General features: G+C 35.1%; 3 protein-coding genes and 1 non-coding gene across 16 annotated transcripts; 2 read left to right on the top strand and 2 right to left on the bottom strand.

Annotated features, from left to right (window-relative positions):
* Positions 1–1,611: 1,611 nt before the first annotated feature.
* Positions 1,612–10,698, bottom strand: LOC111801844. 11 transcript variants are annotated; one of them, XM_023686033.1, is made up of 8 exons: positions 10,537–10,698; positions 10,121–10,277; positions 8,543–8,617; positions 8,025–8,093; positions 7,157–7,630; positions 6,933–7,046; positions 6,664–6,794; positions 1,612–3,386 (listed from the first exon to the last, which is right to left on the bottom strand). In XM_023686033.1, exon 8 carries the CDS (start codon positions 2,836–2,838, stop codon positions 1,714–1,716), a length of 1,125 nt encoding a protein of 374 aa, XP_023541801.1. In that variant the 5' UTR covers positions 2,839–3,386; positions 6,664–6,794; positions 6,933–7,046; positions 7,157–7,630; positions 8,025–8,093; positions 8,543–8,617; positions 10,121–10,277; positions 10,537–10,698; the 3' UTR covers positions 1,612–1,713. The 11 variants fall into 11 exon arrangements, with proteins under 11 accessions (XP_023541801.1, XP_023541803.1, XP_023541804.1 ...); XM_023686035.1 differs by lacking the exons at positions 10,121–10,277; positions 10,537–10,698 and adding an exon at positions 8,763–8,936 and having other exon boundaries at positions 8,543–8,677; XM_023686036.1 differs by lacking the exons at positions 10,121–10,277; positions 10,537–10,698 and adding an exon at positions 8,763–8,936.
* A 98-nt stretch (positions 10,699–10,796) lies between these two features.
* Positions 10,797–10,868, top strand: TRNAH-GUG. Its single transcript has one exon. It is a non-coding gene; the product is annotated as a tRNA-His (tRNA).
* A 5,677-nt stretch (positions 10,869–16,545) lies between these two features.
* Positions 16,546–20,497, top strand: LOC111801840 (protein NSP-INTERACTING KINASE 1-like). 2 transcript variants are annotated; one of them, XM_023686026.1, is made up of 11 exons: positions 16,546–16,974; positions 17,053–17,182; positions 17,252–17,323; positions 18,137–18,280; positions 18,364–18,435; positions 18,536–18,571; positions 18,658–18,752; positions 18,837–18,986; positions 19,056–19,397; positions 19,469–19,848; positions 19,940–20,497. In XM_023686026.1, exons 1-11 carry the CDS (start codon positions 16,839–16,841, stop codon positions 20,258–20,260), a joined length of 1,878 nt encoding a protein of 625 aa, XP_023541794.1. In that variant the 5' UTR covers positions 16,546–16,838; the 3' UTR covers positions 20,261–20,497. The 2 variants fall into 2 exon arrangements, with proteins under 2 accessions (XP_023541794.1, XP_023541793.1); XM_023686025.1 differs by having other exon boundaries at positions 16,551–16,974; positions 18,512–18,571.
* A 364-nt stretch (positions 20,498–20,861) lies between these two features.
* LOC111801843 (F-box/FBD/LRR-repeat protein At1g13570-like) lies at positions 20,862–22,991 on the bottom strand. 2 transcript variants are annotated; one of them, XM_023686030.1, is made up of 4 exons: positions 22,814–22,991; positions 21,654–22,477; positions 21,373–21,531; positions 20,862–21,247 (listed from the first exon to the last, which is right to left on the bottom strand). In XM_023686030.1, the coding sequence occupies exons 2-4, from the start codon at positions 22,455–22,457 to the stop codon at positions 20,960–20,962; spliced, it is 1,251 nt and encodes a 416-aa protein (XP_023541798.1). In that variant the 5' UTR covers positions 22,458–22,477; positions 22,814–22,991; the 3' UTR covers positions 20,862–20,959. The 2 variants fall into 2 exon arrangements, with proteins under 2 accessions (XP_023541798.1, XP_023541799.1); XM_023686031.1 differs by lacking the exon at positions 22,814–22,991 and having other exon boundaries at positions 21,654–22,175; positions 22,267–22,356.
* Positions 22,992–23,777: the final 786 nt, after the last annotated feature.

Here is a 23,777-nt window from a genome sequence, read left to right as displayed (position 1 = left end):
TGGCGATGGGGGGCAACGGCTCTGAAGACCGTTTGACTCTGAAAACGTGGAAAACAGTCAACGATAAAAACGGATACGTAATTTAACCAATTCACGTTTTAGTAGTTTTAGGGATTTTTCCGATTTTTCTTTTTACAATATTTTGTTTAGTTTAAAAAAGGAAATAAATCTTGTAAAATTCTTTTTTTTTTCGTTAATAAATTTTGTTAGTGTAACCAAATCTATTCGGGTTCTGAAAATTAACCCAACCTAACCTGAAATACTAATTCAATCCAATCCAACCAATATAATTTAGGTTGGATTAGTTTGAGTTGAATGTACTCTCTTAATACTCCATACTTTAAATATTGTTAAAATGAATTTTTTCGAGTTAGTTGGGAGTTTTTTTTTTTTTTTTTAGCTTATTTATAATAAAAATGTTTCAGAAAAAACTATTAAAAAATTATAATTACAAATATATAATAAGAAAAACAAATTTGTAATTGATTATATGCTTTAATATCTTTTTCATAAAAATTATAATTTATTTGCAAACAAATTATTAAAGAGTCGTCCATAAAAAATAAAAATAAAAAACAATAAATAAAATAATAAATAAATAAAAAAAAGCTTGAATTGGGAGAGATCGAGTATAAATTTATTTATATGTAGACAAAATAACATCACCGACATGGATTTACTGGATTCTCAACGTGACATGGATTTACTGGATTCTCAACATATAGGTACATGGACGAGAAAGTTGGAAGAGATTTATTTTGATACCTAAATGGAATCGAAGACCGTTGATTATATTTTATGTCCCTGCCCTCTTACGATCTGTTATATAGTTATGTTATACTATAGGATTTTCCATGTCCACGAAGATGAAGTCTACGCTGCCATTCTCATTCATCAAAGTGGTCTTGTGAGATCTCACGTCGGTTGGAGAGTGGATCAAAACATTCTTTACAAGGGTGTGAAAACATCTCCCTAACAGATGCGTTTCCATGAGGCTGACTGTGATATGTAACGGGCCAAAGCGAGAAAAATCCAATCAAACACCATGGGATGTGCTAGTGAGGATGCAGGCTCCTAAGGGATATGGATTGTGAGAAAGGAACGAAACATTCCTTATAAGAGTGTAAAACCTCTCCTCAACAAACACGTTGTAAAAATGTAAGACTCACAACGATACGTAACGAATCAAACCGAACAATATTTATCAATGGTAAGCTTGAATTGTTACCGGCCCAATTAATACTCTATTATATATTTATGATATATTAAAAGATTTATCGTGGTGAAACCAAACCATTTATAATCGAACAAATATTTAGCTTTCCCATTTGCAAAAATCTAATCTTTGTCAAAATTATTTCATGATCAAGCTTTAGAATTGAGTAAACTTCATGCATTTAGATAATTAATCTCTGCAACTGTAATATGTTAATTTAATTTTTTTAAAAAAGTAATTGTTTTTCATTTTTTTTATAAACTGTCACTAATAACGAGACATTCTCTCTTCCATTCCTCGTCTTTGTCTACGCAATGTTTTATGCTCTAAAACCAAAACAGACATTCACACAGACTCCCAAAAGAAACGAAAAGGTTTTGAGCAGACAACACGAATGGCTTAAGAACTTTAGAACAATTACCAACTATATTCGTAAAGATGGCAGAAACACAGAAAAAGATAACAAAGAAAGAAACTTTCATTTGTTCTTACTGAATTCAAGCTTGAGATATCAAATCTTCCTCCTTCCTCGGTGTTGCGTTTGCCCAGTTTGGTGAATGCTTGAACAGCCATTTCAATGCTTTCAAGCTTTTCCTCCCCTTCTTTATCCCTCTGTCACTCACAGTTATCCTGCAGGAGCCTCCGCCGCCATTGGACAGCCCTCTGCTGCATTCATGCGCCGCCGCCGTGTCAAAAGCTCTCGTGCTTCTAAATGAAGAGTTGGGGTTTGAGAGAGGGCCCAAACCCAATCCTCCTCCGGCTCCGATGCCTGTTTTGGGAACAGAGTACTCTGGCTTTGTTTCTGAGGTGAAATCCAGCTTGAAATCTATGAACCCAGATTCGTCCGTTCCATTAAAATCGCTCTCTTTTAGAGAGAAAACACGCCTGTTTGCTAAACTAAACCCATTATGATCGCTTTCGTAATTCCCACATTCTCTGTGATCACTCTCAAAACCACTTTTTCTTGGCTCTGTTTCGCTGAATCCACTTCTTCTAGCGGAATCACAGACGAGTCCTCCATTAACACTCGAAGTTCTAGCACCAGAAATCGAGCTCCGGCCACCGGAAACCACCATGTCTCCGCCGTCCTCCGACCCGAGAAACCCACCACCACGAAAACTACAGAGAGATCTAGACCTGGACACACCCATGTAATCAACCATACAAATATCACTCTTTTCATCAAACCCAGATCCCTTCTCCCTCTTCTTCCTGAAAAATTTCCCGATCCTCCAAAACCCACTCTTCTTAATCTCCACACAGCTACTACTGCTTCTCTCTAGCAGCACAACCTCCTCCCTTTTCTCAATCTTGGGCTTCATCAAACCCAACAACGAAACGCCATTTCTCTCATTCTCTATCAAAAACGAAACTCTCCCAACACTTCCTACTTCCAACGTACAAGAATTTCGATTAGATGAGATTTCAGAGCAGGAGCAAGAGGAGAGCCTCTGCTCGCCACAATCAGAACAAACCAGTTTGATCAACCGATCTTTTAAGCAATCAGCACATACTCCAACAGAGGAAGAGGAAATGTGTTTCTTACAGAGGAATTCAGAAGCAGTTGAATAGAAGTCCATGTCGTTGCTGTAAACTTCCAGAGCCTTTCCTCTGTCTCCCATGGCAGCTGCTTCGTTGATGGGCTGATAGATAGTCAAAGGAGAAGAGACAAGAAAATTAGGCTAAATCAACTGGGATTCATGAAAAAAGAGAAACTGGGTTGAAAGCTTCACAGCATAAAAGGTAAACAGAGACAGAGATTGCAAAAGTTTTGACTTTGGGAGCACTAGAAATGTAAAACTTTCTAGTCTAGAGCGAGGGAGACGTAAAAATCACGATTTGTAGGCACATGAAAGTGAAGGGAAAAGAAAAGTGACGAAAAGGAAGCACTATTCTGTGCAGCCCATTATTGCTTTTCTGCAGGGGAAGTGAATGGCTTCGAAGAAGAAGAAGAAGAAGAAGAAGGTGGTGGTGTTTTCTTCTGGGGGTCCTCTACTCTGCTGCAGGGTCCAGTGTTTCATCCTGCGCCCGAGATCTAGTGGGAACAAAGTCTTCAAATCGTACGGCAAAAGAATCATCAATCATTCGGGCTGGGCGTGTCTCCAGTCTCGCTCTGCTCTTGATGCCACCTTGCTGTTCCATCGCCATCAAAGCTTGCGTGTTGGATAACCTTCCACGTGAAAAAATTAAAAGCAAAGTGGAGTTGTTAATGAAATCAGAGATGTTTTTAAGGTTCTATTATCTTTACCTCTTTGAGTGTTGATTAATTACAACAATGTCAGAAGTGGGTATGTTTGAAGTGTCACAATCAATATAAAAAATGCAAAATTTTACCATAAAAATTGATGAAAAAATTGAAAATGTTTTTGTTTTAAAATCTAGGTGGACTTAAGCTATTATAAATGGTATCAGAGTCAATCATCAGTAAATGTGCCAACAAAGACGATGACCTTAACGAGATGGATTGTAAGATCCCATGTCGATTATAGAGAGGAACGAAGTATTCTTATAAAAACTTCTCTCCTATCAAATGTTTTTTAAAACCTTGAAGGAAAGTCATTAGAGAGAAATCTCAAAAAGAACAATATCTCCTAGTAAAGGAAATCCTTTGATGAGCGAAAATCACAAAGAAAACAATATATACTAGTGAAAGACTTGTACTAGAAAAAGAAGAAACTATATTTTTACCCTTTAAATAAAATTCTTATTTTTGTATTTAAAATTAAATATAGAAACATTCTTTTGGGGGGAGGGGCAAGATCAAAACCAATGAATTCACATATTTATTGAAAATTCACGAGTTGAAAAATAGTTAATTTGAGAAAATAAACAAGAACAAATATAAAAAAAAAATTTAAATTTAAATTTTTATTAAAAAAAAAAAAAAACTAAAGAAAAAAAGGGAAAATGTAAAGAATTGGGAGTGGAGTTTGGAAAGGGAAGGAGGAGGAGGTATTTTTTCCAACACACAATCATTACATTTCGAGACATGGTCCCACACGTTGTCATCCTCACTAGATTTCCGCCACGTGTCTCAAATCATTACCATCATACTCGATTCAATCCAACGGTGCTCAACATGTGGGTCCACTCTTTAAAATTCCATTGCCCCCAAGTAGGTCCCACTCCCTTCCTTCACATGCCATGCATGATCACATTCTATATTCTCCCTGCCGTTACCCCCTCCCCCCTTCCCCCATACTAGATAATGAACCCTCAAATTTATTGCCACACTATTATCTCATTTTCCAGGTTGTGAATTTGTTAATGCATGAACAATGATGCAATAATTATCTTTACAATACTAAATTAACATTAATTTAGATTTCTCAATATTTTTCAGTACTAAAAGACCCTGAATCTATGTCAGATTATACTTGAACAATTATTATTACATCATAATAATACAAATAAAACTCTACCTAATACAAAATCCTTTAAATTTTAGGATTTAAAATTTTTAATAAACAAAAAATGGGTAGTCTAGTTTCATACAATACTTGCAGAAAAAAAAAAAAAAAAAAAAGAATAATTTCATAAGCCTTTTTAAAATTAATAAATGAAAGATCAGCCCCACAGAAATAATGTTAAAATTTTTTCACAAAGCCACTTGTAGGACCTCAAATATTTCTCTTCCCACATAAAATATAGTATTCAGTAACGAAAAATAGCATCATACAACATACTCCTAAGGATGGTACTTTAGAGCATAGGAAAAGGTAGAAGATTAGGGATCATAATAGTAAAAGTCGCACGCTCCATACACGCGCGAGCATTTTACATTATTGGAATGCACAAAACAAATTGTTTGACAAAACATTAGTTTANAAAAAAAAAAAAAAAAAAAAAAAAAAAAAAAAAAAAAAAAAAAAAAAAAAGGCAACTTCGACTTAAGTTGATATATAGTTGGCATTTGGTAATGATGATGTCCCTATGGACTTCCCTTAATTAATAATTTTGCTATTGTTTATGTAACTCATAAGCTTTAACCAAGGAGTTGATGGGATTGTCACTTTCAATATTTATGCATGATTATGAACATATCGTGTCTTGATAAAACAACAAAGATTGTCTTACTTTTTTATTTAATTTGAATGTGCTCATGATTAAGTTTAAATTACATGCTCTAAGAAATGTACCTTTGCTGTCTGACGTGCTCTATTTCCATTGGATGATGCTTCCCAAGTCTCTGTGATCATAGATCAAATGGCTGAATCGCATTTTATTCATTTACTCAGAATTGAGTGATTCGATTTGGACGTTTCAAATCCTACACAATAATAAGTACAGATGTAGATAAACCACATAATTTAGCTGTTTAATATGTTCACAAGAAGAAAACTCAGAGACTTCTCTAGGATTCGATGTACAAATCTACATAGAGGAGATGGATATGGTTGATTGATACCTTATTTCATGTGAAAGAGAAAACAAAGCCACAAGCTATCAAATTGTTTGATTTCAATAGCTCCAGATCATACCAAGCCAGGTTTCTACCAAGGGGTACTGCAAATGGGTACAGCTGAGAAGAAAACAATGCCAGTGTTAAATAACCACGAAAGTGGGAAGATATNAAAAACTAAAGAAAAAAAGGGAAAATGTAAAGAATTGGGAGTGGAGTTTGGAAAGGGAAGGAGGAGGAGGTATTTTTTCCAACACACAATCATTACATTTCGAGACATGGTCCCACACGTTGTCATCCTCACTAGATTTCCGCCACGTGTCTCAAATCATTACCATCATACTCGATTCAATCCAACGGTGCTCAACATGTGGGTCCACTCTTTAAAATTCCATTGCCCCCAAGTAGGTCCCACTCCCTTCCTTCACATGCCATGCATGATCACATTCTATATTCTCCCTGCCGTTACCCCCTCCCCCCTTCCCCCATACTAGATAATGAACCCTCAAATTTATTGCCACACTATTATCTCATTTTCCAGGTTGTGAATTTGTTAATGCATGAACAATGATGCAATAATTATCTTTACAATACTAAATTAACATTAATTTAGATTTCTCAATATTTTTCAGTACTAAAAGACCCTGAATCTATGTCAGATTATACTTGAACAATTATTATTACATCATAATAATACAAATAAAACTCTACCTAATACAAAATCCTTTAAATTTTAGGATTTAAAATTTTTAATAAACAAAAAATGGGTAGTCTAGTTTCATACAATACTTGCAGAAAAAAAAAAAAAAAAAAATGCATTTGGTAATGATGATGTCCCTATGGACTTCCCTTAATTAATAATTTTGCTATTGTTTATGTAACTCATAAGCTTTAACCAAGGAGTTGATGGGATTGTCACTTTCAATATTTATGCATGATTATGAACATATCGTGTCTTGATAAAACAACAAAGATTGTCTTACTTTTTTATTTAATTTGAATGTGCTCATGATTAAGTTTAAATTACATGCTCTAAGAAATGTACCTTTGCTGTCTGACGTGCTCTATTTCCATTGGATGATGCTTCCCAAGTCTCTGTGATCATAGATCAAATGGCTGAATCGCATTTTATTCATTTACTCAGAATTGAGTGATTCGATTTGGACGTTTCAAATCCTACACAATAATAAGTACAGATGTAGATAAACCACATAATTTAGCTGTTTAATATGTTCACAAGAAGAAAACTCAGAGACTTCTCTAGGATTCGATGTACAAATCTACATAGAGGAGATGGATATGGTTGATTGATACCTTATTTCATGTGAAAGAGAAAACAAAGCCACAAGCTATCAAATTGTTTGATTTCAATAGCTCCAGATCATACCAAGCCAGGTTTCTACCAAGGGGTACTGCAAATGGGTACAGCTGAGAAGAAAACAATGCCAGTGTTAAATAACCACGAAAGTGGGAAGATATATAGTAAGGAAGAATATTGGAAAAATAGAATTGCCGAATTGCCCCTTGTAAGCTATTACCATTGCAAATGCCAGTAACATACTTCCTTTTCTAGCCTGAACAACCTCATAGACGACCGACTCCACACTGCACAAAATCACTTCGTATTGCAAATTAAATTTGTAACCGCCCAAGTCTATTATTAGCAGATATTGTCCTGCTTGCTCTCAAAGCTTTTAAAACGTGTCTACTAGGGAGAGATTTCCACACTCTTATGAAGAATGCTTCGTTCTCTTCCCCAACTGACGTGTAATCTCACACAATCTAACTTTCTTTCACTAATTGTAAGCTGTGTGTGAGCTTAGGCTTCAAGAAAATGTTTAGTTCTGATTTCTGTACGCCCACGAAACCATCTTTCCAGATATATTATCTAGCATTTAATGGCAAATTACTGCTAATGATTTTAATAGATTGGCTGCTTATTTAAATAAAACAGTGGCAATAGCACCAAAAAGCTGCCTGTAGCAACATCACAGCACCGCTCAGTGCAACATCTGACATTCAAAAGAATAAATATAAGGCTTTGACCACAATTAACTATTATAAGGAAATGAAAAAACCGGCAGTAATCAAGCAGAGCAGACACTCCAGGTCAAGCAAACCAATCAATTTACTACGGAATCAGTAAAAAAAGTCTTACTTAGAAACAAAAATTTCTTCAGAATTTTACAAACATGTTCAAATTTAACCGTTCAGAAATTTATCCAAATGAAAATATATTTGGCAATGTTTAAAAAACTGTTGGCAAGTAGGTGGCCGTGGAAAATAAAAAAAAAAAAGGTACAATTGAGTACCAAAGATTTAGATATGTTGCTTGACATACATAGATTTAAGAGCAGATTAGTGTGTGCTAAATGTAACAAGCAAGCAAATGATGAAGATATTAACCTGGAAGCAATGGAACCCAGCTTAAATATGGTAAGGATTTTCCAAGTGGTTGAGCTTAACCTTGAGCACCTGGAAAGTTAAGAAACAAAATCATAATTGCTTCTTACAGAGATCAAGGATGCTGATCGTAAGAAAAGAAGTGGAGAATGAAAAGAGAAGTAGGACTTTTACCCACAAAAGCTGCAAAAAAATGAGATAGATAGACCCTCTGTGGGTCCATTTGTAGTAGGAAGAATTAGAGTGTTGGTGAAATAAGTGCATAGAAAGTAGTAGAATAAGCAGAATGGAAGAAAGAAAAAAGAAGTCAACAGTCTGCAAATCTATATTGGACTAAACATTTAAAAAAGGAAAAAAAAAAAAGATTATAATGCGTACAAGTAGATTTAATACATGATGTAGTTTAAAGAATCAGCTAAAGCTTTCAACAATTAACTAAGAAGCCATTATCAAATTACTTCCAATTTCCTGAAATTTATACTTCTGAACTCCATAGGGTCTGTAGGGGTAAAAGAACGTACCAATACTCACTCTGACTACTGACTACTTGCTGTTCCCACGTAGCTCCATACATAAGAAGGAATGGCTGCAATAACCTACAAGGAAAAAATATTCATTCCACACGCGACAGTGACTCCAAAAGCTAAGGATTCAAACTGAAAAGAAAACAAGAACTTTCAGAAAATGGCACTGCAGGTACTTCAAAATGATGAATTGAAGACGAAGGACGAAGATACAAACCGCACATGCAAGTGTATCACATCCTGAGAAAAGCTGTATGGAAAGGAGAGCATGTCATCTGTCAATATCCATTTCACATGTAACAGCCAAAACTCACCACCAGCAGATATTGTTTTCTCTAGCTCCCTTTTGAGCTTCCCCTCAAAAATTTTAAAACGCGTCTGTTAGAGAGAGGTTTTCACATCCTTATAAAAAATGTTTCGTTCCTCTCTCCAACCGATGTAGGATCTCACAATCCACCCCTTCAGGGCCCAGCGTCCTCGCTGGCACTCGCTCCTCTCTCTCCAATCGATGTGGGATCTCCCAACACATGCTCAAAAGTGTCAAGAATATATATATATATATATATATATATATATATATATATATATATGAAGAGGCAGATCACCATGATCAAAATGTTCCCCCAATGCTTGTTTTCCATCAACAACATCAAAAGTCTAGCACGAGAGTGAACTCCAACAATTCATACATTAAAGCAAAGCACAAGGGAAACATTGTAGAAAATGAATAAGAACCAATCGAATCTGATATAAGAAAAGGAGAAACCCATGGGATAGATGAACCCATCTTGGTGTAGCTGAATCCAGATGAGGCGAATGTACCTTGTGCAAAAAGTAGAAAATACGTGAAAAGTGAGAAATTCTCAACGTTGGTAATTATCGGTAGCTTCTTGCAGAAAACGATTCCACAACATATCAATTTTCCATGACATACAAATGAATCAGGATACAAACTTCTTGAATCCACATTTTAATTTTCTGTGCTCCGTTTGAACAAAATTGGGCAACTTATTGCAAAAATAATACAGAAACGCTACTTCCACTATGAAAATAGTTAAGTTCCTAAAAATAATTAATATAGTCAGATTGATTGACCCTCACATAGCCAAGCTGAGCAGACGTGACCAAAAACATGAATCCAGCAAAAGCTATCTGACATAAAATAGTACATATATGAAGAGCAATTCCATCAAATTGGAGGTAGAAATGACAAATCAGTACTAGATGTAAGATCAATTCACCATGTTTGGGCTGAAGAGGTCCTCCGAGACAAACAGAGAGCAGAAGATGTCAGCGTTGCTCGGTGGAAAAGAGCCATTTCCAAAATTCAGGAGCAAAATTCATTAAAATGACAAGAGAAACAATTATATGCTAAAGACTTATCAAATCTGAACGAGATCCATAAAAAACTAAATGAGAATCGTCAGACCCAACCTGGATTTATATGTTAAAGAATTATATAAAGCAAGCAATTAATTTGAATTAAAGGAAAACATACAGCAACGTCATGAAATGCGATCGCGTCAGCTTAAATAAATTCGCAAGTTCGTGTAACCAAGAAGATGAAACACTTACGGCATCCAAAGAGGAAAGAGATTCACGAAATGGCTCCGGAAGGGTTGCAAGACATATTAGGCCACATAAGAGTGATCCTCACCACGGCACTAGTATCTTAGTAGAGCCGCCTCGCCATGTACCCCGATATAGCCCATTTCTTTCACTTTTTCAGGAACTAAATCAATTTCAAAGACAAAAACCAATAACTAAAAGGATAAAACTAAAGAACCAGCAGATAATTGGTGCAATTTTTTGGTTCACTCTCCAATTTTCGCGGTATTGACGAAGAAAACTAAATATCCACGAAGTAAGCGTTGTACAGATTAAAGAACCTTCCTCCTAGAGTATCAAGCAAAGACTGAGAGAACATTCACGAAATGAAGCAGAAGGCAAACGTAGCCAAGGTCTATTGACATAGAAATTTAGATACATACGGATACGGCAAAAAGCTTGAACAAGAATCCTCAAAGGAACATGCGATCCTTAAAGTAACTCAGTGACGGTAAAGTGAAGAGATCGAATGATCCGATGGAGAAGGAGGGAGAACACTTGAGAGCACCAACTGATTCGAAACCAGACCTTTTCGCCTCGCCCTCTCCCGCGCTGAAGCTTGAAAGCCGGGTAACAGATCTTCTTTTTAAAACGTTAAAAATATAGTAAATAAATAAATATATGAACGAAAGTTGGCATCAAAGTGGCTGTAGTTTAGTGGTGAGAATTCCACGTTGTGGCCGTGGAGACCTGGGCTCGAATCCCAGCAGCCACACTAGTATTTTTAATCAATTAAATGCTCCGTTTCAGCCGAAAGAGGCCCATCAATTACTTGTGCAAAGCCCATTTAAAATCTCATTTTACAATCTCATTTTACAGTGAAACAAGAGGCCCTTTGCACATTTAAAATCTCATTTTACAGTGAAACAAGAGGCCCATCTTCGGCCTACTTGACCCAATGTATATCAACGNTTGTGGCCGTGGAGACCTGGGCTCGAATCCCAGCAGCCACACTAGTATTTTTAATCAATTAAATGCTCCGTTTCAGCCGAAAGAGGCCCATCAATTACTTGTGCAAAGCCCATTTAAAATCTCATTTTACNAGTTTAGTGGTAAGAATTCCACGTTGTGGCCGTGGAGACCTGGACGCGAATCCCAGCAGCCACACTAGTTTTTTTAATTTTCGTACTTGACCCAATTTTCGTTCATGTTGAAAAAAATTCTGGTATATTTTAATTACTTTTTTAACAATAATTTAATTAAAATTAAGTTCCATTAACTTCAAATCATTAAGATTTAGATCGACAAACATATCTTGAAAGTGTCCAATTAATTTTTAACTTTAAATCAAAATTTCCGATAAAGCGTGTGCAAAAACATTGTCTTTCACACATATTTCAATTAGATACGTGTAAATTTTTATTTTATTTTATTTTAAGATTTAGATAGACAAACATATCTCGTAAGTGTCCAATTAATTTTTAACTTTAAATCAAAATTTACGAGAAAGTGTGTGCAAAAACATTATGTGTCACACACCTTTTAATTAAATGCGTGTAAATTTTTATTTTATTTTATTTTATTTGGGTCTTAAAACCAAAGCAAAGTTGTGCCTTTTGTCACATCTCACCAAAAGGATTTAAAAAGGCAGCTAGGCTGTGTCTTTCTTTTCCCCTTTAGTTTTGATAGGACTAAAAAAGCTCAACCCTTTTGCATTTTTTTTTTTAATTATTATTATTATTTTTATTATTATGACGATTATTTTTTTAAAATAATTTCAATATGATTATTATCGAAACTTTATTAAATTTTAATTTAAAAATATATTGGATTGTGAATAATGAAAAAATAACTTTCAAAATATAAATATAAATATATATAGAAGGTTAATGCTACGTATCATTTAAATATAATAATAGCGGTAGAGATATTTTTTTAATTTTTTTTAAAAGAAATTAAATGATATTAATTAAACATTTGAAAATACAAACTTATTTTTTAAATAAAAAAAGTTTAGTGTAAAAATAATAATAATAATAATAATAATAAATAAATAAATAAATAAATAAATAAATAAATAAAGGCATTAGACAAAATGATTAGGGTTTTGTACAGATTGTTGATAAGAAAATGTTGAAATTGAAATGAAAAGGGAATAATAATTGGGCAGTGATTTGGGAGTTTGGTGCATTACATGCATAAATGTCTTTCAAGGTCTTCTCTAACAAGTTGGTGGAAGTAAAGCTATCACGAAAACGTCCACGTCCAATTCCATCACATTCTATTCGTGATTAGGGTTTTATAAGAAGTCGGTTTTGTTAAAAGTTGTATTGATGCTCGGTTGATGTCTTAGATTTTAGGTATCTAAAACTCTGATATCCGTTTATGTAGTGATGACGAGACATTCCTTATAAAGTGTGGAAACCTGACCTTGGCAAACGTATTTTAAAAACTGTTATACTGATAACGATACGTAATGGGTTAAATTGGACAATATTTGTTAGTGGTGGGTTTGGGATGTTACAAATGGTGTCACAGCCAAACATCGGACAGTGTGCCAACGAGGACGTTAAGTCTCCAATAAGAGTGGATTGTTAGATCCCACGTCGGTTGGAGAGGAGAACGAATCAATCCTTATAAGGGTATAGAAACATCTCCCTAACAAACGCGTTTTAAAATTCGTGAGACTAACAACGATACGTAACGGGCCAAAGGGTATGGAAATCGCTCCCTAACAAATGCATTTTAAAAACCGTGAGACTAACGACGATACGTAACAGGTCAAAGTGGACAATATCTATTAACGGTGGGACTGCTTGTTAGACAATCTCTTTATTTTGTGGAAATATTAACCTAACATCGAATCAACTAAGCTTATTTAAAAATATAAATTTAATTATCAACTTCACTATAAATAAATAAATAAAGCAATTCAATTATTTGTTAATTTCAATAATTTGGACCGTCATCCCTTTTAAAATGAATTATTTCGACTTTATTTTTCTCCTTTTCTTATTATTTCTTTCTAACTTTAATTAATGTCTCTATATTCTACATATATATTTTTCAATTTAATAATTTAATTATTTGTAGCAATTTTTACCCTACATTTTTAATATAATTAAATCATAATTTTAATTTATATAAATGATATAATCTTTATTTTCTTATAATTTTTTTTTTGATACAGGGAAATGATTTTCGGTCCAGATTTACACTATTTTGAAACGAGGGTATGTGATCTTCAATCTAGATTTTCGATATTTTGGAATCAAGTTTTCTTTTTTAACCTATACCGACATTTTGGAATCAGGGTTGCTAATCTTCAGTCCAGATTTTTCGATACATTGAAACTAATGGCATAAGGAGCGAGTTCACGTGCTACTGAGTCGTGAATCTGTTTAGTGGCTAAGAATCCTTCGAATATACTAAAACTATGGTGTGTACAGAACCGTAAAGTGATCTTTCTCGACCTCGACTAAGCTATCTTTTAAAAAATACCGAATATTGGGATGAAAAGGGATAGCAACATTAGTTGACTTAGGTCAAATACCTTTTACACACCAAATGGAATGATTCCAATGTGTAGGCTCACTCAACTACAGCCGTCTGATCTTGATCACACTGCTTTTAATAAAAACTGAAATTATAAAAAAAAATTAATTTTTTAATTTATTTTTATTGGGTTTTGCTTTTAAAAGTAAAGTGCTTTTGGATTGTTTATGGAATGGACAGTACAATGGCATTAGAATCAATAAAGCAAGCCCAATTTAAATAATTTGCTTTATATCTATATATATATATATATATATATATATAATTTTATAAAAAAATAAAAAATAAATAAATAATGATTTTGGGGTTTAAAGTTTTAAATAATTTGCTTTTATATATATATAATTTTATTTAAAAAATTAAAAAATTAAAAAAAAATTATTTTGGGGTTTAAAGTTTTAAATAATTTGCTTATATATATATAATTTTATTTAAAAAAATTATAAAATTATAAAAAAATGATTTTGGGGTTTAAAGTTTTAAATAATTTGCTTTATATATATATAATTTTATTTAAAAAAATTATAAAATTATAAAAAAATGATTTTGGGGTTTAAAGTTTTAAATAATTAAAAAATTAAGAAAAAAATTAAAAAATTAAGAAAAAAATGATTTTGGGGTTTAAAGTTTTAAATAATTTGCTTATATATATATATATATATATATGATTTTATTAAAAAAATTAAAAATTTTTTTTAAAAAAAAAAAAAAAAAAAAAAAAGTGATTTTGGGGTTTAAAGTGTTAGTGTGAGAGAATGTTTTTGATAACCAAAGTCGACAGTCCAAAACAAAAGCAATTCCAACACTCCTTCAGACAACAAAAAGGAATTGGTCTGACTGACCCACACAGTAAATAACAACTTTCACAGAGGTCCCTCAAATTTTTTGAATTTACTTTTAAGTCCTTTTTCTTGTGTCGAGATTTTGTTTTCACTATGGCACGAAGTCGTGAGTGTGAAAAGGTTGGAATAATTCAAAACGAGCATGGAGACTAGATATCACGAGCGCTTGTTGTTTGTGTAGAGCAGTAGTACGATTGGAATAACTCAAAAAGAGAGCGGAGATTAGCTATTGTGAGATCCCACANAATGGAATGATTCCAATGTGTAGGCTCACTCAACTACAGCCGTCTGATCTTGATCACACTGCTTTTAATAAAAACTGAAATTATAAAAAAAAATTAATTTTTTAATTTATTTTTATTGGGTTTTGCTTTTAAAAGTAAAGTGCTTTTGGATTGTTTATGGAATGGACAGTACAATGGCATTAGAATCAATAAAGCAAGCCCAATTTAAATAATTTGCTTTATATCTATATATATATATATATATATATATATAATTTTATAAAAAAATAAAAAATAAATAAATAATGATTTTGGGGTTTAAAGTTTTAAATAATTTGCTTTTATATATATATAATTTTATTTAAAAAATTAAAAAATTAAAAAAAAATTATTTTGGGGTTTAAAGTTTTAAATAATTTGCTTATATATATATAATTTTATTTAAAAAAATTATAAAATTATAAAAAAATGATTTTGGGGTTTAAAGTTTTAAATAATTTGCTTTATATATATATATAATTTTATTAAAAAAAATTAAAAAATTAAGAAAAAAATGATTTTGGGGTTTAAAGTTTTAAATAATTTGCTTTATATATATATAATTTTATTTAAAAAAATTATAAAATTATAAAAAAATGATTTTGGGGTTTAAAGTTTTAAATAATTAAAAAATTAAGAAAAAAATTAAAAAATTAAGAAAAAAATGATTTTGGGGTTTAAAGTTTTAAATAATTTGCTTATATATATATAATTTTATTTAAAAAAATTATAAAATTATAAAAAAATGATTTTGGGGTTTAAAGTTTTAAATAATTTGCTTTATATATATATAATTTTATTTAAAAAAATTATAAAATTATAAAAAAATGATTTTGGGGTTTAAAGTTTTAAATAATTAAAAAATTAAGNTAAGGGTGTGGAAACTTCTCCCTAGTAGACATGTTTTAAAACCGTGAGACTGACAACAATACATAACAGGCTAAAACGGACAAATGGTATTAAAGCAGCGTGTCAGCAAGGATGTTGTGCCCCCAAGGGGATGGATTGTGAGATCCCACGTTAGTTGGAGAGGTGAATGAATCATTCCTTATAAAGATGTGAAAACCTCTTCCTAGCATATACATTATAAAATCATGAAGCTTACGGCTATACATAATGGGTCAAAAAGGACAGTATCTGCAAGTGATGGACTCGAGCTATTACAACTACCGAGAGTGTTTGTTGTCTTTGTAGAGCCATAATACGATCTTTAGTCTCTAAATTTTTTTCTTTTGTCGAGAGTTTTTGTTTAGTATGACACGAAATTGTGAAGAGGTTAGAATAACTCAAAAAGAGAGGGAAAATTAGATATCGAGCGCGTTTGTAGGCACATGTAGAGCAACAATATGCTCCTTTATCTCTTAATCTTCTTCTCATATCAAATTTTTTTACTGTGGCACAAAATCGTGAAGATGTCCGGATAACTCGAAAGGAGAGTCGAGACTAGTTATTAAGAACGTTATTAAGATGAATGCAGAAGCCTAAATAGATGGATTCAAGTAGGAATATGTTCGATTCTTTGAAATTGAAAGATAATTTATAGTCATATAGCTTCAGATACGAGATACTCGTATGTTTGAATTCGACATCAAATCGTGGGTATGAAAAATAAAATCTCGATGACCCACCTACCACATTCACATCAAGAGAGTTTAAAAATATTATCAAAACCCGAGAATTTCCCGAACACAACTCGCTTTAAACTCATGCATGATTGAAGGGATTTTGTTTTGAAAGTATCTCCAAATTGGTTAACCTTAGCCTTTACCTTTTCCATATGCTTTTCTCCACTTTTCTGAGCCACTGGCCGGCACGTTGGCTCCTCTTTTCACCACCAAAAACCACTAATTTCTCTCTCCCTCGCTCACCCTCACATCAAAGCTTTGAACAAGTGAGCATTCCTGGTTCAATATGGCAACCATGTGAGGCTCAACTGCTAGCATTCTTTTCCCAAAACACATATAAAAGAAGAAAGAATAAAACAAACACACCAACATACCAACAAATCAGCTCAAAGTTGGTGGCGTTGAGCGTTTCAGATCATCTTCTACCTGCTCTCCACTCGCTTTCTTCATAAAAACAGAGATGGGTTTTGATTTTCAACATCATTTAAGGATGATTCTAATGGGAATTAGAACAGAGCTTCCCCTGTTCTTCTTGTTTTGCTTATGGTGTTCTTCTGTAAATGGATTGCTTACTGCAAAAGGTGTCAACTTTGAAGGTATTGTTCATGGAGGTGTTCTTATTTGGTCGTGGATGTGTTCATATTGATCTAAAGGTCAGTTTTTTACCCTTTTAGTGCAAGCCCTGATGGCCATCAAAGCTGCTCTGAAAGACCCACATTCTGTTCTTAATTGGGATGAAAACGCTGTGGATCCATGTAGCTGGAGCATGATTACTTGTTCTTCAGAGAAATTCGTCATTAGCTTGTAAGAACAAAACTTGAAAGGATTCATACGATTGTTCATATGAATATGTTTGATTGTAATTCACTGCAGAGGAGCTCCTAGTCAGAACTTGTCGGGTAGCCTGTCGCCGAGCATTGGAAACTTGACCAATCTTCAGTCTGTGTGAGTAGTCTTCTTCTTCTTCAATCACTAATGGAGAACAAAACATTCCATGTGAGATTCCACAACGTCCGTTGGAGAGTGGAACGAAGCATTCTTTATAAGGGTGTGGAAACTTCTCCCTAGCAGACACATTTAAAAAACCGTGAGGCTAACGGTGATACGGCCAATGCAGACAATATCTACCAGAAGTAGGCTTGAGCTGTTACAAATGGTATCAGAGCTAGACACCAGGCAGTGTGTCAGCTAGGACGCTAGACCTCTAAAACTATGAGGCTAACGGTGATATGTAACGGGTCAAAGCGGACAATATCTACTAGTGGTGGGCTTAGGCTGATACAAATGGTATCAGAGCTAAACACCGGGCGGTGTGTTTGGGGACGCTAGGCCCCTAAGGAGGTGGATTGTAAGATTCCACATCTGTTGGAAATGGGAACGAAACATTCCTTATAAGGGTGTGGAAACCTCTCCCTAGCATACACGTTTTAAAAAACCGTGAGGCTGACGGCGATACATAGCGAGCCAAAACGGACGATATCTGCTAGCGATGGGCTTGGACTGTTACAAATGGTCGGAGCTAGACACCAGGCAGTGTGCTAGCGAAGACGCTGATCCCCAAAGGAGGTGGATTGTGACATCACACATCATTTGGAAAGAGGAACGAAACATTCCTTATAAGGGTGTGGAAACCTCTCTCTGGTAGACACGTTTTAAAAAACCGTGAGGTTGACGACGATACGTAACAAGCCAAAGCGGACAATATCTGCTAATAGTGGCTTCGGCTCGCTTCTTTACAAGTTTTTTTTTTTTTTACAGGCTTCTACAGGACAACAATATATCAGGAACAATCCCAATGGAGCTTGGGAACATACCAAGTCTTGACACTCTTGATCTTTCAAGCAATGGCTTCCATGGAGAAATCCCCATTTCTCTTTCAAATCTCAAGAGTTTGCAGTATCTGTAAGTTTCATCAAGAGACCAACTTTGTTTGTGTAATTAATGAATCAATTAGCTGACAGATTAATGTTTTTGTTTGAGATTAGGAGGTTAAACAACAACAGTCTTTCTGGGGCCATTCCTTCATCGTTAGCCAATATGACTCAGCTGGCATTGCTGTAAGTGCTTTTTCTTCAAAGCTTTCAGATAAACACTTCAAATTTGAACCATCATTCATGGCGTTGATTGATACAGAGACCTTTCTTTTAACAATCTCAGTGGCCCATTGCCCAGATTGCAAGCCAAAACCTACAAGTAAGTTACTGCTTAACTCGAATTCCTTCTGGTTTATTCGAGCTTTTTCGATTTAGATGATCGATTCTAGTGTTGAATTTATGAAGCCTTGTTGGGAATTCGTTCATTTGCTCATCTGGGTCGGAGCTTAGCTGCAACGGAACAGCTCCACCGCTCTTATTTGCAGTCAATACGCCTCAAAGTAATCAATTTTTTTTGACAGAACTTTAGCTCTTTGGTATTAGATATAAACACTCATCCTTTCTTTTTCCTGTTTATGATCAAGATCCACAGCCTTTAGGGCGATCCAAGGGCCACAAATTAGCCTTAGCTTTTGGCTCAAGCCTTGGATGTGTTGTTCTGCTAACTATTGGGTTTGGCTTCTTCATTTGGTGGAGGCAACGACACAACCAGCAGATATTCTTCGATGTAAATGGTCAGTCATCACATGATCTTATTGATTCAGTAATCGTTCATTATTAACAAAAGTTCATTGAAGTTACAGACCAAAGATTTGAAGAAGTGTGCCTTGGGAACCTAAGGATTTTCCAGTTCAGAGAGCTACAAGCTGCTACAAACAACTTCAGCAGCAAAAACTTGGTGGGAAAAGGTGGGTTTGGGAATGTATACAAAGGGTACCTTCAAGATGGTACAGTTATAGCTGTGAAGAGACTAAAAGATGGAAATGCCATGAGAGGAGACGTACAATTTCATACTGAAGTTGAGATGATCAGCCTAGCTGTGCACCGGAACCTCCTCCGTCTCTACGGGTTCTGCATGACAACCACGGAGCGACTGCTGGTTTACCCCTATATGTCGAACGGCAGTGTAGCATCCCGTCTCAAAGGTACGACATGGAATGACGAAACATTAAGGATATATTTGTTTCGAAAGCTACTGATGTTTCTCCATTAACAGCGAAGCCAGCTCTGGATTGGAGTACAAGGAAAGGAATAGCGTTGGGTGCAGCTAGAGGCTTACTGTATTTGCATGAGCAGTGTGATCCTAAGATCATACACAGAGACGTCAAGGCTGCAAATATATTGCTTGATGATTACTGCGAGGCTGTGGTTGGAGATTTTGGACTGGCAAAGCTGTTGGATCACAGAGATTCACATGTGACAACTGCCGTACGAGGAACGGTTGGTCATATAGCTCCCGAGTATCTCTCGACGGGTCAATCCTCTGAGAAAACTGATGTCTTTGGATTTGGAATCCTTCTTCTTGAGTTGATCACTGGTCAGAGAGCTCTTGAATTTGGAAAAGCTGCAAATCAGAAAGGAGCCATGCTTGATTGGGTTAGTCAACAATAGTGACTGAAATAACATGCTGTATTCTTACATGAAACATGTCAAACATCAACAAAATGATTTTTCCCTGTGATTGCAGGTAAAGAAAATTCACCAAGAAAAGAAGCTGGAAATACTAGTTGACAAGGATCTAAGGAACAATTATGACCCGATCGAGCTCGAAGAAATGGTTCAAGTAGCTCTCTTATGTACACAGTATCTTCCAACCACCAGACCTAAGATGTCTGAAGTGGTTAGAATGCTTGAAGGGGATGGACTTGCCGAAAAATGGGAAGCTTCTCAGAGAGCAGAAGCAAACAAGATCAGAGTCAACGAGTTCTCCTCTTCCGAGCGATATTCTGATCTTACAGATGACTCTTCCTTGCTTGTACAAGCCATGGAGCTTTCTGGACCAAGATGATGATTATACAGTTTTTCCCCCCCTTTTTCCTATACAAAGAATCCCAGAGTGTATTTTCCTACAGAATTAGACATATTATCAAAGTGAATCTATCATATGTCAGCCTCATGTTGAGGCTCCAGTGTTGGTGTGAGATAACTCATAACTGTACAGTCCAAGTTCTCGTGCTCGTAATAGTAAAACTGGATTGAATTTTGTTCCTGCAGATTTCTGGTAATCCAATCTTTAATCACAAAACCCCGCCTGATCTGTACTCAATGATTCCGATACCGTTATCGAAATCTCTTTGGTTTAGCAATAAAATTCATCAAACAAATAGAAACAATTAAAAAAGTTCGCTCAGTAACTCTTCTTGCAAGTTCAAGGGTTATTCTGAGGCCATTTGCAAGAAAAGAACTGACTAAAATTATTCAAAGGGCATCTCAACTAACCTAGTGAGGAAGTAAGGGCATGTCATTGAACATGCTTCAATACAGAGCTGATAATGATGTTTCTTAAAGAACTCTTGCAGCTGACAAGATAAAGTGACAAGAGAAGAAATTTCACAGATCATATAACAGAAAGGGGCCATACCGTTCGCGCTTGATTTCACAACAAATGCTAGCAATAAAAGCTGCTATAAAGCTATCTATTTAATAAAAAAAAAAGTATACAAAAGCAGGTATTAAACGGAAAAGGAACGTTATAGCACGTCTATTCTTAAATGAATAAAATTTCTGCTTCAGATGAAGCTCTCCTAAATTTCAACAATTCAATCAACATATTCAATCGTCGGTCCGTAACATAGACACACGGTCTGATACTCATTGTTTCAAGAACCAGAGAATTTCTAAGCAAATATTTAATAAATTCCATCTCATGTGGTACACCAGACATATCTGTCATTTTCACAACTTTAAGGTTACCAAATGTACAGTTCCAAGGGCATTCATTCTCCCAAAAGTCCAAGTCAGGTGCTTCTGAAGCAGCCACAGAGTTTGAGGAGCCCTGTTTGAAAGCAATAAGTAGAAAATGATCTCACCATTCATAAGTTAATTAAAACATAACTTAAACATTCACACAGATTCAAGAATAGAACTGCACAGAGAAATACGAGGAACAAAATCAATTACCGAAATTTGAAGCTCCTCCAAATTCGGAGAGCTGGTAATCAAGCGAAGCACAACGAGTATTTCATTCATATCTTCAAAACTGACTTGGTGCAGTTCAATACTCCTTAAATAGATATACGACACCGGTAGAGCTCTTGCGCTATTACCTATACTCAGATACTTCGGGTGGGGGGGGAGAAATATGAGAATCACATTAAATTTCTAAAACTGACCATTAAAAATAAAGCTCTGCAACAGAAGCAAGGATCATCCAATGAGTAAATAGATTTAAACTATCATACCTTGGTGAAATAAATATGCCCTGTAAGTTTCTCAAGATAAGGCACCCCACCAAGAAATTTCTCAAAATTGCAATCAGAAATATCGCCAAAGGGCTCAGTATCATCATTCATATATAACGCAACCGAAATTGCAACCAAGAGTGGTGTGTTTTGAAGATATATGTCTCTGAACTCGCCTTCAAGATAGAGGTACTTGAGATTTGGAGCAAAGATATTAAGCACTAGACTATCGAAGTACGACAGCGCCAGACTCTCCAAGAGCGGACAATTAGAAATAAGACTTTCGATGTCTTCAGGTGCAATTAGAACTTGATGAAGTTTTAGGCTCTTCAAACATAAGAATCCCCTAAAAGTAGGAGGAGGATCCAATTCACAACGATACAGCTCCAATAGGGTCAATTTGGAACAGTTAAAAAGACAAGAATGCACCCGAAACCACTCGCCGTCTCCCAATTCAATAATCAATTCCCTGACGCCCTTCCTTGAAAGGAAAAGCATCCACTGATCTAAATCTGGAGTATTCTGTAAGTAGGTAGCAGAAAGATGGAACTTATGAATTGGACCTTCGTGAAGAAAAAGAACATGAGTGATAAAATATATAAGGTCTTCATACATTCCATCGTTGGACATGGCAACACAATCATCATCAAACACAAGTTGAGTTAGAGTGGTCCATTTGTATCTCCATCTCCTAGATAAAATACTTGTTCTTATGGCATCTCTAATCGGTAACCTAGTGAGAATGCATTCTATAATGCTCTGAGGCAGATCGCTCAAATGATCCACCTCCAAAATGTCACCCATTTATAAATTTCGCTTTCAATCTGCAATTGAGGCAAAACACGATGAGGAACAGAAACAACACAATTATCACATCCGGGCATTTCATACAGTAAACGAAAAACAGGGAAATCGAAATCAAAATCAAGAAACAAAACCAAAGATTTTCTATAAACCATACACGAATGACAGAACCAATCCATAAAGTAAGAAACAATTCGAGAAAGGGTAGATTGAAGCTGGGTCTTCTAAGCCAAAAGGTTAACATCAAAATGAGCATATTACTTTCGAGATCAGATCAAAAAATGCAGATTCGATAACCATGAAACCGACGGCTACAATTCATAAAACCCATCAGCGAGTAAAGGATCAAAACAAACCCGACAAGAGAGAGGAGGCGGAAAATGGCCTGGCGGTGCTCCGCAGCTCGCCGTTCGAGAGGGATCGGAGAAAGGACGGCGTAAAGAGACGACTGGAGAAAATGGAAAACATACGCAAAAGATTTCTTCAAAGGGAGTGGGCAGTGGCGGGCAGGGGTTTCTGTTGAGTGAAAGGGACTCTGTTCGGTGTAAGTTGCAACTCAAAATTCCACATTTTTTTATTTTCCTAATTAAATTATTTAATGTTTTATTAATCTTTAATATTAAAATATATTATATGCAATTTACATTTTCAACGGCACATATATTTTTTTTCATATTTAAAAAATATTTCTTACCAAAAAAATTTTGGTCATAAATAATTTTCATTTTCAATATAATTTTTATTAAAAGTGTAATCTCCCCCATCTAATTAATGAAAAGAAATCTCAATCCGCATCTTCCCCTATTCCCCGCTCAGTTCAAGGCATATTGATATAGCAATACGTAACAGCCCAAGCCCACGGTCAACCTTACAGGTTTAAAACGGTCTACTAAGAAGAGATTTCGACACCCTTATAAAGAATCCTCTCACAATCCACCTCTTGAGGGCCTAACATCCTCACTGGTACACCACGCATGTTGATATAGCAATACGTAACAGCCCAAGCCCACGGTCAACCTTACGGGTTTAAAACGGTCTACTAAGAAGAGATTTCGACACCCTTATAAAGAATCCTCTCACAATCCACCTCTTGAGGGCCTAACATCCTCACTGGTACACCACGCATGTTGATATAGCAATACGTAACAGCCCAAGCCCACGGTCAACCTTACAGGTTTAAAACGGTCTACTAAGAAGAGATTTCGACACCCTTATAAAGAATCCTCTCACAATCCACCTCTTGAGGGCCTAACATCCTCACTGGTACACCACACCCCGTATCTAGCTCTGATACCATTTGTAACAGCTCAAGCCCACCAC

The sequence above is a fragment of the Cucurbita pepo genome, chromosome LG09 (genome assembly GCF_002806865.2).
Source record: "Cucurbita pepo subsp. pepo cultivar mu-cu-16 chromosome LG09, ASM280686v2, whole genome shotgun sequence".
Classification (NCBI taxonomy): domain Eukaryota; kingdom Viridiplantae; phylum Streptophyta; class Magnoliopsida; order Cucurbitales; family Cucurbitaceae; genus Cucurbita; species Cucurbita pepo.
This window is presented reverse-complemented; position numbering and strand designations above follow the sequence as displayed.

What these genes read in the sequence shown, in the direction of transcription:
- LOC111801840 (XM_023686025.1), top strand. Translation starts at nt 16,839, where the DNA reads ATGGGTTTTGATTTTCAACATCATTTAAGGATGATTCTAATGGGAATT. An exon ending in CTCAAGAGTTTGCAGTATCT is followed by an intron (nt 18,281 to 18,363) that starts GTAAGTTTCATC and finishes GTTTGAGATTAG; the next exon opens with GAGGTTAAACAACAACAGTC. An exon ending in TGCAGTCAATACGCCTCAAA is followed by an intron (nt 18,753 to 18,836) that starts GTAATCAATTTT and finishes TTTATGATCAAG; the next exon opens with ATCCACAGCCTTTAGGGCGA.
- LOC111801844 (XM_023686033.1), bottom strand. Translation starts at nt 2,838, where the DNA reads ATGGGAGACAGAGGAAAGGCTCTGGAAGTTTACAGCAACGACATGGAC.
- LOC111801843 (XM_023686030.1), bottom strand. Translation starts at nt 22,457, where the DNA reads ATGGGTGACATTTTGGAGGTGGATCATTTGAGCGATCTGCCTCAGAGC. An exon ending in GGCATATTTATTTCACCAAG is followed by an intron (nt 21,532 to 21,653) that starts GTATGATAGTTT and finishes CCCCACCCGAAG; the next exon opens with TATCTGAGTATAGGTAATAG. An exon ending in TGGAGGAGCTTCAAATTTCG is followed by an intron (nt 21,248 to 21,372) that starts GTAATTGATTTT and finishes GCTTTCAAACAG; the next exon opens with GGCTCCTCAAACTCTGTGGC.